Source organism: Melopsittacus undulatus, chromosome 7 (assembly GCF_012275295.1).
Source record: "Melopsittacus undulatus isolate bMelUnd1 chromosome 7, bMelUnd1.mat.Z, whole genome shotgun sequence".
Taxonomy (NCBI): Eukaryota; Metazoa; Chordata; class Aves; order Psittaciformes; family Psittaculidae; genus Melopsittacus; species Melopsittacus undulatus.
In genome coordinates, this window is record NC_047533.1 from 51,970,787 (window position 1) to 51,990,861 (window position 20,075).

At 37.2% G+C, this 20,075-nt stretch overlaps 1 protein-coding gene across 1 annotated transcript in view; it reads left to right on the forward strand.

Moving 5' to 3' along the window:
* BANK1 (B cell scaffold protein with ankyrin repeats 1) overlaps positions 1 to 20,075 on the forward strand; it is a 169,279-nt gene that overhangs the window by 38,894 nt on the left and 110,310 nt on the right. The window contains 1 exon segment of the mRNA XM_034064453.1: positions 13,452 to 13,850. Coding sequence (XP_033920344.1) covers positions 13,452 to 13,850 — 399 coding nt within the window.

The following is a 20,075-nucleotide window of genomic DNA, read 5'->3' on the forward strand; positions in this document are numbered from 1 at the left end:
TTCTCTTTACCATTGTGAAACATACTCTAGCAGTTTTCTGTTGCAGATCAGTTTAGGATAAAGAATTTGGAGGTAATGAGGAGACTGCTTTCTTAATTCTCCATCTTACTGTATTTTGCAAAATCACTTAAAACCGTAAGAAAAGCATCCATCTCATCAGCCAAATAACTTATGGCTATGTCTAGCCTTTCTGCTGAAGTGTGCCACAGCTTCCATGCAGTTCTCGGTCTTGTCTTTCCTGTGTATGGAAACTTACATCGTAGGTGGGAAGGAAGAGGGGTTTTCATGAATGGCTGAGTTTAGCCCTGACACCAAGTTAAGGTGCAACTAAATAGTGCAGCTGAATCTAGAAGCTGATCTTAGATTCCCTGCTCTAGACATACTGTATTAACCAGATGAAAGAATCTTATTACCAGAAATAATGTCAGACTAAAAAGTAACATGGCTGCCCAAACCTGACAGAGATCCTCTCAAAGGCTCTCTAATGCATTCAAGTCCTTGTGTGAGAATGCAGTTCATGCCTTAATGTACTTTATCATCTAAGTTTCTCAATGTTGGAGAACATGTATGTATTATGTCTCTCCAAAAAAGCAAGCTATTTTCCCGTCAAGATGTAATGAAGTAATGACATTTTCATGTGCCATTCATCATTATACTTTCTTCCATATACACACACCCCCCCTTTCCCAATATTACATTTTATTTCAGTTTTTCTCTGTGGCACAGGGGGAATGCTAACTCATGAAGAATAAATATTTCAAGTTTGTTTACTGTGGTCAATAGAAAGTGGTGGGGTTTTAAATGTGTTTTTTGTTTTTTAATGTCAGATTAGAGGTATGATTGAAATTGTAAGCATTATTTATTTTCTAATGGAAAATCTGATAAATTGTAGAAGCTGTTTAAAGAATAGAAAAATGTATGGAATGGCATTTATGAATTGAACTTTTATGAAATTTAATCGTATGTTAAACATGTTTTCATATAGTGCACCCTTCTATTATTCATCATTTTTATTTATTCATGAAACATTTATAATTTAAATAGCTGAAAGGAAAAAAAATTGGTGTGCCTGGAATGAGGTGAACAAGGACAATTTAGAGCCAGTTGAGGACTGAAAATAAAAGCCCCCATCTAGTAATGTTAGTGTCTTCTGTAAAAATGAAAGGCTAACTACAGTACAGGCTTTAAAGCAGTTTAATGCTAATGTGATAGTGGGCACTAAATGAAAATAAGGAGCACTTTTGTCAAAATCTGCAAGTGTAGTTCTCTGATATATTGAGATTTATGTGATAGAAAAGACTTGTGCACTTGCTCTTCGTTAAACAATAATATGTGTGAATGACAGAAGTATTTTTAATTAACAAAACCATATAAACAGCAAAATATTTGATGGTGATTAGCTTTCATTTATATAGTATATTGTATTTTTAAAATCCGTCATCACATAGTGGTTTCCCTAAGGCTTTGCTATTAATATGGTTTTGAAATGTTTGCAATAGCATTCACATAATTCAGTTATGACTGAAAAGCCTGTAACACTGACCAGGAGTGTGTGCTTGAGCACATGTATGAAAAACCTTCAGAAGGTGACCAATGTAGTTAACAGTGTACTAGCAGACTGTCTACCTAGAACTTCGTCCACTATAAGCTCAATCTAGCTGAGAATTTGAAGAGAAGTTGGCTTAATCAGATCTAACGTGTTTACGCCTTTGGAGCTGACTTTTAAAAAAAAAAGTCAAAAAAGAACCTGCAAATATGACTCTTTGATCATCATTATTTCTCAAATGCCTGTTGTTTGTTGAAGGGAATGGAAATAAACAATCCATGTGACTTATGGTTTACTTCAAAGCAAGTTGATTAGGTCTTTAAGTAAATCAGATAGTCTACGACACATCTTGATGAGTATCTGAAAGATTTTAACTATGTCCAGAAAGTAATTTCTAGCAGCTTAATCTTACTTCTGGTATCTAAAGATTTACATTTCAAATTTATCTGAATTTTTTAAATTTGATTTTAAAAAGGTAGGGCTACATTGCTAGAAAATGTAATAAAAATTGAATCAAATAATAGAAGTAGGCTTGCTTAGAAAGGATGCTAAATAGTATCTAGAAAATACAATAAAAATATAGCAGCCTCAAATATGCTTTTTTCTTCTTCCCTCCCCACTCCCCCGTATCAGCTACTACAACATTTCACTGAATCTCCAGTTGCTGTAGACTCCCTTCCTGTAAAAATGCAAAGCTAATTCCCCAGTTAGTGTGTGCCAGAGTAGCTCTGTCTAATCAATGAAGCCTTGTTGTTTCACACTATCAGAGGAAATTTTGCCAATGTTTTTAATCAAAAATTTTTAAGATTTTCATACTTATCCTTTTTTTTTTTTAATACCACAGACTTATCATCAATACTTCCAAAGTTTTTTCTCTCCCTTATCAATTCTGGTCCCTCTTCAAGATTAACCATATTAGAGGAATAAATGAAATAGTGTGATGTTTGAATTGGAGAAGAAATATTTTCTGTGGAAGCTTAAGGCAGATCCTACAACTGCCTGCCTGGAATGAGAAGTTTTTCCTGCTTTCAGGCTACATTCAGGACAGTTCCATTTCAATTTTCTTGTAGCACTCTTGCCAAGCTATTGTCAGTTGGCTTTCTAAAAGTTTAAAACCAGCTCTGTTTCATTGGCAAACTTGCAGCCTGTATTTCATCACTGAAGCTTATAGAATTCATTAAAGTAGCAATCCATATTCCTGTATTTTAGCTTGCAAGTAGGTAGTCTATGCCATAAATTTTGTACTCCTACATGCTGTTAAGTCCACACTGCTCATTGTGTATGACATGTACAATAATCATTATTATTCATTTTGTACACAACTTCTTTAAAACATGCCTTAAGTAACATCATAAAAAGGCAGAACTATCCTTTGAAGCTGTGATAATTCATTCATTGGATTTAATGTTTTGGAGAGTTCTGTGAAAAGCTAATTCTTTTTTTATTGGAAACTAAGGGTTGAACATTAACCATCTTTAAGATGTTGTAAAAGTCAATTATGTTATTTTATTTCTTGGACCATGATTATGTTGCAGATGAGTATTGTAAAACTTAAATTGCCAAAATGTACTTACTCTCCCCAGACAGTCTGTTTTGTTTAGTACACTGAGAGAAATAAAGCTTTCACATTCATCTAGCACCACCAAAAAAAAAAAAAATGCCTGAAACAATTCATTGTTGGATAAATGATACTTAAGAATCTAAGTCTTTATGAAGACTTCAAATAGGAGTGTTTGAAGGAGTGTTTCTAAACTTAAATTCCTCCCTTTTTATAAGTTTATGTTTCTTACTGGAAGGTCAGATTGATTGACAGTTTCACATGAGGTTTAAGCAACTGTCATTTTGAAAATTACACTTGAGCATGTTGTTTTCTTTCTGGATAGTTTCATACTTAGTGTATTGTATTGTTAAAGTCTTGTGCACTGAATTTGAATGTCATAATAAGCATTTAACAAGTATTTAATTTTGTTGTAGTCCTAATTAGTCAATCCAGGTGCCTGTAAGTGCATTGCATACTACAGGACCACATGGCATTGCAGTCCGTACCAGCTATGAACAAAATGAACATGGCTACGTTCAAAAGAGTTGCCTGAGGAATATGCTTTGGATCAAGTGTGCAAGAGTGAGTGGGAGCTCAGGTGCATCCTCAATTTACCACTTACCAATGCTTTAGCATTGAGTGGCCATGGCCAACTCTGTGGGCACTCTGAGTACTGAGTTTCCCAGATGCTGTAAGGCTAGTTCCACACTCGTAAACAGTGCTCCCTACATAAGGGGATTTGTTGAGGCTAGCAGTAAGTACTAAGTGCCTGGGATCCATACAGGGTACCACTGAAGGGAGCTTACTTTGAACTTGATCTAGTCTGATCCTATGGCATCAGCAGGTGTACATTAGATGTGCACCTAATTCTGAAGCACATGTTCTGTTTTACTTTCATGTGAAAGATATGCAGTTTATGCACTTAAGGGCAGTTGGTAATATGAAGCAAAGCATGATGAGTGGGCACAATCAGATGATTTGGTTTAAGGGTGTACTGATCTTAATGTTAATGTTGATTCACTGTTAAGCCACAGCTATTGCTGCAAGTGGCAGTTTTCCCTTCCCAGTAACTTCAGAGGCTTGGATTTATCCCATGCTTTATTTTCCCTTTTGTCAACAGAAATGTTTAGGCAACTGCAAGGCAAAGCAGGAGAGGGAGTTGATCAGAGTGGTGAATAAAAAACTGACTTGCCAGGATGGGTATAAGTACCTGTATAGTAGAAATGTGTAGGACTGCGCCTTCTGGTAGCAGTGAGATTTTTTTATGGTTTAAAATGTTTATGCAGTTATAGCAGTAATCTGCAGAAAATGGAAGATGGCACATGGGTGGTATAAACTTCAGAGGAGGAAATGTAAAACTGCACATTGTGTTTCATATCTATTCCAAACATAGACTCATAGAATCATAGGATAGTTAGGATTGGAAAGGACCTTAAGATCATCTAGTTCCAACCCCCTGCCATGGGCAGGGACACCTCACACTAAACCACGTCACCCAAGGCTTCATCCAACCTGGCCTTGAACACTGCCAGGGATGGAGCATTCACAACCTTCCTGGGCAACCTGTTCAGTGCCTCACCACCCTAACAGTAAAGAATTTCTTCCTTATATCCAATCTAAACCTCTGTTGTTTAAGTTTCAATCCATTACCCCTTGTCCTATCACTACAGTCCCTAGTGAAGAGTCCCTCTCTAACATCCCTGTAGGCCCCTTTCAGATACTGGAAGGCTGCTATGAGGTCTCCATGCAGCCTTCTCTTCTCCATGCAGTCAGTTACTGCTGAGCACCTGGGATGTGATAGCATGTTAAACTGTGCTATCTTGGGGAATCTTAGATTAGACACCAATAAAATGTATGTACAAAGAATACAGTGATAAACCTGTGACAGCATCAGCTTCTTAAGATTTTTCTTTTTCTTAATATTCAAGAGGAAAAAAAAAAGATTATATAGATTTAGTCAAACAATGAGGGGCTTGATCATGTAAAAAGCAGGGTGTTTCATAATCCTTTGATGCTGTTCTGTTGTCCTCAAAATTCTGAGTTTTACTGTACTTGAATTACAAAGGTTCTGTAATTTTACAGGTTCTGTAAAAAGATGAGGTTTAATTTGGTCTCAGAAATGGTTCAAGCAGGATTTGTTTTCAATTTCTATTCTATGCCTTTAATTACAAATAGACGATGTACATGAGAAGCAAAAAGTACCAGTAAGGTACTTTCCCCCCCCCCCCCCCCAGTTTACATAATTGTGTAGACATAGTTTTCTTGCTTGCTGGAAAAATGTCATTTGAATCTCATGTAAGCTTTGAAGGAATTTGGGCATTGTGGTTGATTTTGCCATCCTATGGGTAAATTATGCCAAAGCAGGCTTGCACTCGTGACTAACTCAATTTCTTTCTGTCTGATGGGCAGAAATAAAAGTAGTTTATTCTATAGCTCATGTCTAGAATCTTAAGACAGTAAAGAGGAAGCTGAGGAGGTTTTAATATAGAGATGTCAGCTTTCTACTGAGGTTGTTGCTGAATGGTTTATTTAGCTTGGTTTCTAACTCTCTGTTACCTCTGTCATTGCTCATTTTATGAAGCTGCACATATTTATGCAATGATTTTCTACTTCGTTTACTTCTGCATGCATCATTAGCATGAATGCTGTTGAAAAGGTCAACACAAAAATATAAAGTGCTTGCTCAACACTGATTAGAGATTTTTTTGTTGTTGTTTGGGGTTTTTTGGGTGACTGTCATGTGTCAGAAAGGGATAAAAGAAATTAGCTGAAATAGGAAGACACTTTCTCCTACAACCTCATAGCTTAGACATGTTATATATCAAATAGAAGCTGCTTTTCACACCTCCTTTAATTTCTGGATGAACAGTCAAGGAAACAAGATGTATAAAAAACTGATTTTGAAACCAGTCTGCAAAAGTAGGAGATCAAGCCATTTGATTTATGGAATGTCAGAAGCTTTCCCTGAATACTCTGCTGACCTGTGGCAAAGGAAACAATAGTTTTAGAAACCTAAAGAAGTATTGGTGAGACCCTGGAATAGATTGCCCAGAGAAGCTGTGGATGCCCCATCATTGGATTGTTCCAGGTCAGGCTGGACAGGGGCTTTGAACAGTCTGATCTAGTATAAGATGCCTCTGCCCATGTGTTCACAGGACAGATCAGAGAAAAGCCTAAACTAGGGAATAAGGCCATATCACTCTTCAGGACAAGCAGCTTTTGGGGCATAATACTGTCTTTGTCAGGTTTGATAATTAGGTATCTTTCTAGTCTACGTGGGTCAGGTCTGTGGAAAGGTACCCCACTGGCTCTGTGTTCCCATTGTCACTGTAGAGAAGGTCAATGGAATTTCTTAACAGAGAAAGCTCAGTAAATCAAGCCTAAATTTATCCCATTTGTAGGAATGTTTTTCATTTTGCCCACTCAGACCTCATTGAGCTTAATAAGAAGAACAATGAAGAGAGGAGGATTGAATTTATATAGATACAGCAAGTATTTGTTTTCACACACAACTTAGCAATTAGCAACAGAAGGTACATAAACAATGAAAATGTTCTTATTACATACTAGTTAAAAGGCATCTGAGAACCAAAGTGCAGCCGCTCTGCTGGCTGATACAATGATAGGATAATTTCTTTAATTGAAACAGGTGTGCCACAGCACAGCAGCAATTTAGCTACTTTGTAATCTCACTCTAAAGTTTACAGGCAGGCTTTTATAATTTTCATTTCCATTAGTGGAACATCTTTGAAAAGCAACATGTCTTACTTGAAAACAGTTTCCATTATCTACAAGTAGTTCTAAAGTGCTTTCTGCTGTCCTTCCCGCGATGAATCCATTTTGGCTTGCTTCAGGGGATTTGCCTTACAGAATTACAGCAACCAAGAGCTAGAGATGCATTTTGAGATACATTTACTGGATGCATGTCAGGTGTGCTGACTGCGAAAATCAATGCCTTTTGAAGGGGTGAGGGGCAGTTCATTACACTAGGGCCACTGATTAGTGATGAATTAAATGTTCTCATTCTGTTTCCGAATTTTAAATTGCAGGTTTTGTTTGAAGTGCTAGTGAAATTTTTTCATAGTTCCTTATATCATTTTAAGTGATCATGGCAAGCAACATGAAGAGATGAATGGCTGAATCTTTGAAAAAGATTGCAAAGAGGCCAAGAGGCTAAAGGTCTTCTGTTTCTGGAGTCTCTTTTGAACTAGTAGGTATGCTTGCCATTCTCATCTTACATACTGCCCAAATGGAAAGGAATCTTCTTGAGATCAGACGGAAGGTTTTGCAAATCTCTAAGCAAAGGCAGGAATCTGGGATTCTTATGTTCCTCATGCTTTGTTTTTTTTGTCATTGTGTCACCCTTGACTATACCCACAGTTTTATCCTACAGGGTAGAAGGAATGTGAGCAAAAGGGAGAGTAGAACAGATATGTCAGAGGGAAAAGAGACATTTTTCACACCTTAGCAGGTTTAAAAAACATGGACTTCAGACTCTCTAAATGAAGAAGGTGTAGAATCATAGAATGGTTTGGGTTGGAAAGGACCTTAAGATCATCTAGTTTCAACCCCCCGACATGGGCAGGAATGCATCACCCTAGACCATGTAGCCCATGTTTCTGGGGGATGAGAATTCATGGGAGAATGTTATCCATTCACCTGGGGTGACATTTGATTTGGACAGTGAAACTGTCCAAAAAAGTCTGATCAGATGAGTGTGACTGACTTCTAAAGTCTTGCGTTTCCCTACCCTAGCTGCCCATGCCTGGAGAAAAATACTGCTTTTATGAGTAAGTTTTAGCATGGGAAGATGCTCATGGTGATCCTGGAGAGTATAGTCTGCTATTCATAATAGAATTAAAGATGTAATGGATGTCATTCCGTATTGCTTATGTTGCCCCAATTTTTCATCAATGTGTTACAAGAAAGTGAGCAAAATTTTCCATTCTGTGCCTTTTCATTTCTCCTTTGAGATATTCAGCAACTGTCCTTATTTTAACAAATTTTAACAAGGGACAGTAGCTCATTACATGCTGACAGAGTTCATACACTTCTTTGTCAAATGTCTCTCCTTTAAAGACTGCCATTTAGAAAAAAAAAAAACAAAAACAAACCAAACAACAAAATAAAAAGCCCGAACAACAAAAAATCTGCACAGTTTACTCTTCCCCAGATGAGGACATCTGTGGCAGGAAGAAATAAAAAGGATGAATTCCCTCTCTAGCAGTTGACCCTCTTTTCCCAACATGGTGTTTCAGAACAATTTGAAGTTTTCTTCACGCAGGTATCAAAAGCTTTGCCAATTAAGGCAAAGATTGTAAACAGGCTTGGATTACTTTTTTGTCAGAGTTGACTGTGACAGGCTTGTTGTGTAGTTACAGGAATTCCTGGGTAGCTGGTTGAACAACAGGTAGGACATTTTTGGGTTCAGCACACTAACTGGAGAAGGCTGTGGATGACCCCGAGAAATATACAATATCCATCTTTCAGTCAGAGTTTGAGTTAAATGTTGGTGTTCAGGTGTCAGTATTTTTTTGTCAAAGCATCCTAAAGCAGTGGGAATGTAGACCCAATTTTTAAACCCTAGCCTAACTGAAATCAGCCTTATTTAAGTTAAAAGTATGTTAATGCTCTTTTGCTGGAAACAGTTGTAATAACATGCAGGTATCTAGAAGTAAAGCACATAATCTACAAATAATAATCTACATATACATAATCTACAAATATTAAGCCTTTAAAAGGCAGGGAATAAACTTGCCCTTAGTGAAGAGGGCTTGCTTTTCTGAACTGAGCAGTTTTGTTATTGAAGTGTTACCAAGTACTTCCAGCTCAATTTTAAACACACAGGATTGCAAGATTCATAAACCAAGGTGCCTGTTTAAGTGTAACCCACCAGTTCCCAGTCTTCAATTTGTTTCCTTTGCCTTCCTGATGTGTTTAGTGCATTACAGAGTTCTTGAGTTCTTTCTTTCACTTTGTAATGTACTTACTTTTTTCTTTTCCCCTCCGTACTATATCTTTTAATTGTTTCCATAAGAAGATGTTCTTTTGTCTTGTGTATGCAAGTTCTTGATTCCTGCTTGGTCATATTAGCATGCAGAGATGTTTTTGTCTCATTTGATTCTCATAAGATTCATCAGGTCTTTTCAAAGAAGGCTTCAGTTTATATGTTTCATGAGATGTGTTTTTTCGTGGCAGCCGTGTACACACCGATAACCAGAGAATATACTGCTTGTCAAAATTACCCTTTTAGGTTATGGATGACCACATAAATTCTCTTACTGTTTCTCATTGCTAAACTGACAATACTTTTTATTTCTACCTTTGAGTCAGTTTCTAAGTAGAAGTAGTTGAAGCATGGCTTAATGTTGTCAGGATATGATAGTTTCTGTTACATTAACTTTCAAGGGAACAAAATTCATCTTGACCTACATTATACTCCAAATGCCATAACTTAAAAAAAAATAGTAATAGATTAAAATAATGAAGGGGGAAAGCTGTAGTTGAAAAGATAAACATTGTTACTGTATATTCAATATTGGGTAGTGTTGCATTAAAGCTAGACTTCAGCCTTTATTGTTCAGGTAAAAATGGTACAGTTTTGAAGGCAGAGTCTTGGCTGGGCTTTAATATTCAAGTAAGCTGCATTCAAGCATCTGTATCTTAGTAAAATTTCTGAAGTCAAAACATTGTGTAGCAGGAAAAAGCTAAAGACACATGCAGCAGATTTTAGATAGAGGACTCCATAACTTAGGGTAAACTTTAAAGTCAGGCAAGCATTTCAAAATAGTGGTATTTCACAATTTAATACAGTTTTGGTGACATAAGATGTAGGTCTTGCGTTTCTGCTTAATATCAAAGTTAAAAATCAAGAAGGCATATCAACAGAAAAAATATAAGCATGTAATTCAAAACGAAACCACATTAGGTTTCCCACAGGTAACTTGGTAACACTAGCTGCTTTATTTAAACTCATAAACATTGCACCAAACTGCAGCGCAAAATACCTTGCTCATATGAGTCTCTCCTCAATAGTGTGACTCTTCCCTCTGTATATAGATAGAAAAGACAAACTGAATATGGCAGCCATATTAAAGTTTTATGAGATGCATGTTACAGAGCCTTTCTTCCATCAAGTGTGGTAGATATATTTCACTTCCTTATACAAATAAAGCTTTTTCTCATGTATAAAAATCAATATAGTTAAAAAGAAATGTAGTCAAACCTTCAATAAACATCTTAAAACCCCTTTCTCATTCACACTTGGCTAAGATCAAAGCTCTGGACAGATATACCATGTGGAAATAGAATTAATTCATCATCCTGTACCATTTCAGTGCGACTTTCTCACTTTCATCTTTAGAATTTCTTGAGTACTCAAGCCTTGTGCTGTCCATTTGCACAGGCGTGAACTTTATACCTCACATATATTTTTATTATGATTATTATATAGAGTCAGCTCTTTAAGCATATTTCTACAAAAAAACTTAATCCGCCATGCCCATAGGGAACTCTTCAGCTGTGCCTGTATGATTGAGTCCAGCAGTTCTTTTCTGCTCTGGGATACAGAAATGCCTTTTGGGTGCTTCCAGTCTGCACAGGGGTGAGGTGCAGTTGTGCACCATTCTTTACCAGAGCTCTCCTTCTACAAGGAGAAGAAGCTTAGACTTGGCCAAGTGGGTCCTATGGAAGACACCACCAGATCTTATGCACGAACAGGACATCAAGATTCTGTGAAGCTATAAAAAATGTTTTTACCATATAATTTATGCATTTTTTTACACCTCCTTCCAATTCTACTTAGCCATGTCATTACCCAAATCCATCATAGTAGAAGGATATGTGGCTTAACATGAACTTAAAATGAGACCTTTAACTTAGAGACTGAATGTAAATTTTCTGTTCTTATCTAAGGTAATCTCAAGTGAGATTACTTTATTCTTCCTACACACTGTGTCAAGGAACTTGTACCATGTATACAATTTGGAGTTCAAAAGTATTTTGAAAAGGTAAGTTTGCAAAAGTGCAGAAAGAATTGTAGGAGTTCTACAAAGCCTCTCTTGTAGTGGGAAAAGTAATCCAGTTTGCAAACTGTAACGAGGGCAAGGCTAAGAATCACTTCACAAGAGTCTGAAGACCTTAGGGAACAGAATTCTGAGAGCAGGTTCTTCCTCCAGCTTGCAGAAATAGATAAAATTGCATTCTGTGGCTGGAAGTTGAAACTAAACATGTTCAAAATGAATTCTGAAGTCCTCTTCATGGATTGAGCATCCTCTTTAAATCCACAATGCTTTTAGTAAATAAGGGTGAAAGTGGAAGGTAGTTGGTGATGCCATTTCCTATGATATGAAATGCTGTGGTCAGACTGAAAAAGCTTCTGAACTTACAGCTCCGTTAATAAAATTTCTTCTTTTGAAACCATGCAGCAAGCTATTTGTTTCTTTTTTTTTTTTTGTGTGTGAGAGTCATGGAAAATTAAATGAGATTCCGAAGATGACATTTCAGCAAGTACGTTTCTCATTGTAGTGTCATAAAACATAAATTTGCTCTGGGTTAAATGAGAAATACACTACTATTTTCTTTATGATTAAACTCCAGCATTTCAGCAGAAACGGGTGGTTTTGAGAATGTTTTTACCATAGAGAATGTAGCAGTCACCTTTCCAAACACATTTTCACAAATATTAGCCTGATCTAATATATTGGTCAGGGTCATATATTGGTTATCTTGAAATATTATCACGCACTACCATACTGAGCATGTCCCTGTATGATTTCCTATGACAGAAAACTTTTTTAAAGACTTCAGAAGTCTTCACAAATCTTTAAAGGATGGCAGCTATCCTTCAAGCGCCAAGCACTTTATAGGCATCTAATGAACTCAAGAGACCAAACTGTCATAACCCTATTCTACATATTTCAGTCAGCCTTCAGCTGGGTATTTTATTAGAAATAACTCCTGAGTAAAAAATGAATGAACAGAATTTAGAAATAATTTCTTCTAAAAAGAAGGGGAGTCCATAACTAGAGCTGTAATCCTGGAGTCAGAATGTAGGTTCAGCTTCTCCTTTTGTACAAGGACTTGTATGGATCCTTAACAAGTTGAGGCTTTTGTTGGTTGGTTTTTGTTTGGTTTTTTTTTTAAATTCTCCTTAGCTACATCTGCACTATGTTTCCAGGAGTGCATCCCAAGAAACATTTAAACTCTATGTATATTTACATTTTCGATATTTCTTGTTATTCACAAAGAAGCAGCTTAAATATTCACTTGTGAATAAGCTGTGGTGCCCTGCAGACAAGTGTCAGTCAGGTTGCCTGACCGATCAGGAACCTGGGAGAAATAGTGAAGTTCAGTGGAGGTAAAGTGCAGCAACGGTATGTATTCCTGAATCTCTTACTGTGGTTATGAACTGCTGCGATTGTGAACAGGGCTGTGATTGTGAACTGCTTCAGGGTGTTAAGTTACCATGACGTTTTAATGTATATTGTGTTGATCAGCAAATCACAGGTTTTTGTGGTTTCTCAGAATCACAAAATGGTTGAGGTTGAAAGGGACATGTGGAGGCCATCTTGTACAACTGCTCTGCTCAAGCAGGGCCACCTGGAGCCAGGACCATGTCCAGGCATCTTTTGATTATTTTTAGCAAGGGAAGTTCCACGATCTCCCTGGGCAGCCTGTGCCAGTGCTCACAGTTTAAAATGTGTTGCTGATGCTCAGAGGGACCTTCTTGTGTTTTAGATTGTGCCTATTGTTTCTCTTTTGTACTATCATCCTGGTAACACTGTGGAAGAGTATTAGTCTTCTTACTAGCATCTTAGAGATGCAGAACTACAAAAAGGTCATCCTGGATTTTTGTCAGGTCTTTTAAGTATTTTGTTAGAATAAGGACAGTCAAGAAGGTTCACTAACAACTATCCTAATACCATGCTGCCAAAATAGCCTAAACATACCAATCTGTTTCTAATGAAGTCAGATCGTGTCCAGTGTTCAAATATATATTCTTTACTACTGCCGTTATAAGTGAACGGTTGCATTTTTGATAGTATCACCTATTTGTCAAGATTGTGAGAGAGCAGAATGTGTGAATGTACTCTACTTTCTGCACTGCAATTTTATTATTTGTTCTGAGATACTACTTGAGTACTAATTGAATACTATTCTAATCCTAAAATATTCTGAGCTCTTTTACCAGCATTTCTGTGGATGATCTGTCTACCTTTGTCTAGAAATAAGCAGATGGTTGTCATTTCAAGGTGATAACCCATCCACCAGTTTCTAAGAGGGATGAGAAACTAATGTCTTCTGATATTTATAATGGATTCAAAATTTATTTATTTTTTTATATATATATTTTCTTGTCTCTAGAAAATACAGAGGATATTCTTGTGATATATGAACAAGAAGCAGAAGAGTGGGCTCTGTATTTAAAATCCCATTTTGGACACATAGTGAAGGAAGAAGGAATCTTACTCTACAATATAGAGACTTCATCTTTCAAGCAGCAGGAGCTATCCTCTTTATTATCTTATAAATGTAAACTCCTTATCCTATCGTGTGGACTACTTAACTGCCTGAATCAAAAGAGAAGTTACTTTCTGGAGCGAGTTCTAAGACCTCCAGATAATGTGGTGATTCTACTTTGTGGGGTGGAGAATTCAGAGATACTTCATGAGACACTGACCTTAGATAGAGGCAGCAAAGAGATTTCCACTGATCAGGAGCCTGAGGAGTATTTGTCTGTTGTTACTGGAATTATTCAACCAGGTAATCTAAAAATAAATCACGATGTATCTAAAAATAAAATTCACTTTGTATGATTATTAGAAGAGTTTTCATAGCTGTATTAATCATATTCAAGTGAAAAATGTGATTTTCTGGAGAAATTCTCTCTCTTCAGCTTGGTCCAGCAGTTTGAGTTTGGTGATGTATTTGTCATTGAAGTGTGATAAAACTGTTGTACTCTTAATCAGGCTTCATTTTCACAGGGAAGCAGCTTTGGAAAGTCTAAAAGCTGCCACTGGCACATGTGAACCTTCCATCTCTACTTCATGGTAAGACTGAATCATAGACTCATAGAATAGTTAGGGTTGGAAAGAACCTTAAGATCATCTAGTTCCAATGCCATGGGCAGGGACTGAAAAGCTGACATACACTTGTTTCTCTGTTTCCTGAGTTTACAAATCTCAGAAACTGTTCAAAGCTATTATTTTATGTTTCATCTCTTTTGAAATGGCTTAATGGGACAGTGTATATATCTCCTGAGATAAATCTGATAATGAAAAATAACTACTGAGTAAGACCCAGGCTTTCGTGGCTGGCATCATTTGCTGTGTGACACAAAAAGCTGTAAAGACAGAAGTTCCCTTCCCTGTTTACCAACCCAAGTAATAAGTCTGTACTGGAAGGACTACAACTACCCAGCTGGTATGTGTTTGCACATCCATGGAAACTACAAAGAAACATTATTGTAAAGCTTAGCACTTCCTTGAATGTAAGAAAAACTCCTCTCCTGAGAGTACGAGGTACTGAAATAGCAAAGTCTCTGCACATCTTTAGTTTAACCTGAAGTTTAACTTTACTAGGCTGCACACATGAAGCTAAGAAACAGCTTTAGAAAGAGATACATGGGCCACTTAGAAAAGGTGATATAAGTTGTACACTGGTGTCAGGTTAGGTGGTTGTGTGTTTTGCTTTCAAGGCATGTTTATTACTGTTTCTTTGTAGTCTCTAGGTCTCTTACCTCCTCTCAGCTCTTGCTGTTATGTCATTATTTTTTCTACTAATTGTGCTTCTGTCTTTGTTGCACTTTTTTTGCAAGGTGCCTGTTTTACTGGCAGAAGAGCTTGTGCTTGAGAGACATCCTGCAGTTCAGAAGTTTTAATAAGAAATTTACCTGGTTTTGGATGCAGATGAACAACCAAGAATATTCTTTTGAATACAGGGGTAGAGAGACCCCAGATGAGTCAGCGTGACCTAGCTGTATGCCCCTGCCGTCTTGTGATTGAGCAACCTTAAGGATGCTATGTGGCTTTCAAAGCTGCTGAGAACATGCCTACCTGCAGTCTGGCTGTATCAGATCAGTGTGTTTAAAACTAAGTTTTATGCTCCTTCCCAACAATCTCCTTTTCTAACATTTCTTGCTGTTCAGTATTTACTAACCTTTTCCTCGTATCTTTTTCTGAGCATGTCTCAGACTTTAAGTTTTGGGGCTAATTACAGTTGCCTAGTTTGGTTTCAGGAGTTAATGTTTGCAGTTTCTGACTGTGTCCATATGTAGCTTCAGACTGAAGTTTCTTGGCAGCCTTTTAGTGGAATGAAAACAGTGGATCTTTACTAAGTGTGTGTATATGTGTGTGTTGGTATAGGAAGGAGCTGAGCCCAAAGACTCATGCACAGGAAACTGCAAACTTTTCTGCAAAGACAGTTTCCTAGAAGACAGATGATGGTTCTTTGCTTAGGTCTGTACTTTCACAAAAATACCTATTGCACATGCCCTTGGGATTTTACTTACCTTGTAACATCAGGTGACAAATGGGTGCTCAAATGATCTTGTCTTTGGCAGTGGTCAATAGCAACTTCAAGGTAATGTACAAAGCTGAATTAATGAGTAGTTGTTGAGGGCCTCAGTCTCAGTGTGTACATCTCTACCAGGAATGCAGACTGTGGCTGCAATCAGACAAGTTCAGTTATATGAACTAGATCTGGGACTGGGGAGTAGTGTTCCTGCATGGTGCTTCAGGGTGTAAGTCCTCTGTGCTCATAGCTGAGAACTGTTCTGGCCCAGTTTCTCCTGTGCTGATGTGCTGTGGCCTTCAGGCAAGCCAGTTCAGGTCAGTACTTGCTAGGAGACCTATACACTCACTGCTCTGTGTTGCACAGTGGAAGTACTCCAGGTGTGAGATTTGCTGTCACCTGGGTGTTGATTTAAGCTCTGAGAAATGAAGGTGTGCATCTTACCAGTATTTACCTTTGCTTACATGACGACTGTTTGCAGTGTCTGTATTTGATACTCTTGTAGAATACTGTGAAGTTCTTGATGTTTGTGATATCTGTGGCAGGGACTTTGACAGATTATGCATCTGGGAAAAAGATTTTTCCATTTTATTTAAAATGGCTTGCTAATGGGCTATTAACTATACTTGGATTATTTTTCCTGTGGAGCAATTTTTTTATGCCTTTCTTCAGGCCTATGCGCTCACAAGATTTCTCATTTCTCTTCATATGGATCATCATCTTCTCTTGCTTTTAATTGTTTTCAGTGATTATCTCTTGTCCCTTGCATTTCTGCTTCTGGAGATAGATATTTGCAGCTGAACGTATTTACTTCAAATGAACTGAATTCCTCCTGTAGTTATTTGTGTTTCAGTACTGATGATGCAAAAAAAGAACAGGTCTTACCTAATACAGATAGTTTTCCATGACAGTGCTTCTACAGTGTGCTGACACTTTTATGAGAGTTTCTGATGGGATGTCTCACTACAGCTCAGGAGTCATAAGTATCCATTAGACTGCTTGCTGTTTTATCAGGTTTCATAGTTCACAGCTCAACAGAGCAACTCTTGTCATTTCCACTTACAGCCCTTTCTTTAAGCAGAGGTATCATTTTTGGGTTCTTTGGTGATTTTTTTTGTTTGTTTTTTTGGGTTGTTTTGGGTTTTTTTTTTCCAAAATACAAAGGGACTCTACTTCTATAAAATTTGATAGTTGAGAACTGCTCAAGAAACCTACATGTTTCCATTTGTTATCTGCTATTCTACCGAGAATTTGTACTTAAAGTAACATAACCCAACTAGAAAACTGTATCCACAGTCTTTGTCAGCCCAGGAAAGGTTCTCAGAATGGGTATGTAACTCTTACCTGAGATGGCAGTGTGCCATTAATTTCTGACTGTTACCTAAAAAGCATTCAGTGTACCTGCACAGTTTTAATCACCAAGGAAAGAAAACTGCTTTTGCAACTACTAGTAAGATACACATGTGGAGTAATGAGATACTAGCATTCAGTGTTTGCCTCTAATGAGCAAATGTAGGGCAAACAGGCTGGGAGTTTAAAATAGGGCTTAACGTACGCAAGTCTTCAGCCCCCTTCAAATATGGGCTGATTTCCATTGTGCAGGTCACTGGACTCAGAGGTTGCTGGCTCTGTGGGTGTGTGTTTCAGGCAGTGAGGCCATCAGATTATTGAGGAGCACCTCAAATGCCAGTTTTTTTTTTATGAAAACCAAAATAGTCTGTATGAATCTATTGTAGGCAAAAAGTCGGAAGAGACGTTTTGTTAGCTGAAGTGTGCCACAGTGAAGTCCTCACTTCCATTTTGCTATGTCAGTGAGTTCTCTGTGGGGACTTCTGCTAAGATCACTGGATTAATAAATCTGAGATGTTGTGTTTCTCAATATCCACATAGAATGATTGCTGGGATACCAGTGCCATGATATGGATTTGTAACAAAGATGACTGTCAACAAAAAACTGTGGTTAGTGTCACTAACTTGTTTCATCTGACACATGATCTGGCTTCAAACCAGAAGAAAAACTGAAGTGGCAGCCTGGAGGTGGCAACCATAGATAGGATGTTGAGACTGTCATTCCCTGCTGCTTAAACTGTTTGAATTCTTTATCCTTTCTTCTCTTATTTCTGCAAAATGCAGAGATGACTTTATTCATTACGTAATCAGGTTTTTTAACAACTCATGTTTCAATGTGTCTAGCTGGTGGTGACCTGTACCCTTGGATGCATCATGTATGTGATGTTTTCTTCTCTTATTTTTGACATTAATTGGATGAAAACTGCTTAAAAAAAAAAAAAACACTGGAGAAATGAATGCACTGACATCTTAAAGTGAATGTTTTCTAACAGCGTTTAGGACAAGCTCATAAAAAGTTTTATTAATAATGAAAGTCAAATGACTAGAACATAAGCATTACTGCAACAGCATGTACTAATTTAAATTAATGTACTGTGATCTTACTGTTTATTTAGCTTACAATTATTTTATTTTTAAAATGAATGGATTTATCATCATTAGTCTGTTCTTCCAAGGTTGCAAATGGACACCATCCAAATTTATGTCTTATTCATGGTACAACAGTCATCAGTCAGTATTTAGCTGCAGTTGTGAGGCAATTTCTAAAGCTTACAAATAATTTAAGATTTCCAGCAGGTATTTTGAAGCTGGAGCTGTAAAATGGCTGTGTGAATCTGTAGTCTTGTATGTCCTTCATATAATGTATTATTGACTTTCATTGGCTTTTGCACTGTGGTTACTTGTCGCAGTTACTTGTAAGTTATTATTGGAAGGTGTCTAGAGAAGTCCTCTGGAAATGCATTCTTTGTATATTTTTTGGCACACAAATGTTGTCATTAACAAAATTACCATTTGTAATTTCACCACGATGTATTTCTGTTGAATTAGTGCTAGCTTCCTGGAAATAGAGTAAGACAAGGGTCATGGTTGGAACTAGATGGTCTTAAGGTCCTTTCCAACCCTAACTATTCTATGATTCTATGTTGTTTTCCAGACCAAAATATATTTTAACACCTATCCCTGACAAAATGAAGTGTAGCACCAATTTAAGTTCACACTGAAAAAAGCATCACATTTTGCTCTTGGTGAGGTATCTCTGTTGTTACTTAAACTGCTATCAGGACAGAACTTGGTCCAGAAAATGTTACTTCAGTTACAAAGTGTTCAACAGTCGATGTTACAGGTACAAAGTAGCCTGTTAAATTTTGGTTAGGACCCTTGTTTATGCATTGATTCCCTTCAATTATGTAAGTGCATTCTTACCACCTTCCCAAGAACCTGTCCTCATTAGTACACAAGATAAATAGTACAATACTGCTCGGTTAATTAGCAGTTATTTGATACTTTGTTTTGTGTCTGAGTTTGCGGTTGCATTATTTCTGTATTGAATGTCATTCAAATCCTGTTGAGAAAACAGAATTATTAATTTCCTAATGTGCTTTCCTGTAGAACTCCTTTCTGTATTGAGTGCTGTTCGAACAGTGTTTTATTTTCTCATCATTTTATGTACTAGTATTTAGCAAGGTTAAGGTGAAGTATTTCTTCTACTTCTGATACCACTTTAAAAAATTACTTTTCCTAACACTTACTAGTATATTTTTTATGCCCACTTACTTTAATCTCAGATGTGTTTGTGGCTACTCAAATGTCTGCAGGTCAGCTGTAGGGTCTTTCACAGAAAATGCAATACAAAACTAATGAGCACTTCTGAAAAGCATGTTTTAAAAGCCTTCTAGCTTTTAGTGTCAAAACTTCAGGATGGCAACCTGAAATTACCTCAGATCTTTAGAGCAGGAATCAACAAACATCACTGTGCTTCATCTCACTGGAAACCTCATTCACTTGACTCCTGTTGTTACAAGAGTAACTGAATCAGAATACAGTAAGCACCACCACAAGTCACTGCCAGAGTAGGTCTGCCTTGTGCATTGCCCACAGTACAAAGCACTTGAAAGAAAGGTGAAAGAAATAGTCAATAATATGGTACAGAGAAAGACTGGGTTTGAGTGTTTGATTTTATGCAACCTTAATAAAGCCATTGTAAAGCAATCACTTTGCCAGGTGATTCTTCTCATCCTAGCCTTGGTGTCTTCATCTAGTGACTTTCTTTTCAGTCTAGGTCCCTTGTAGTAAGATTGGTTATTCACTTCTGGAGCACCCAGCAATATACATAATCAGGATCCCACAAATACTGTACAACAACATGTTTGTTGAGTTAGCTGAATCTCACAGTATGGAGCTCAAGCAGGCCTTTTATGTCAATTTTACCTCAGATGTGGAAAAAAATGGTGATAATTTGATCCAGCATAATGAAAGAGTGACATAGGCAGGTATTGCATAATATGACTCATAACAGTTACTAAGCCATCAAAATAATTTCAACAAATTGTAACTGACAGGGTCTTCTATTATTTGAACAGTACATAATGTGGCCGTTGCTTTTTTTGACCCAGTACAGAAATTCTT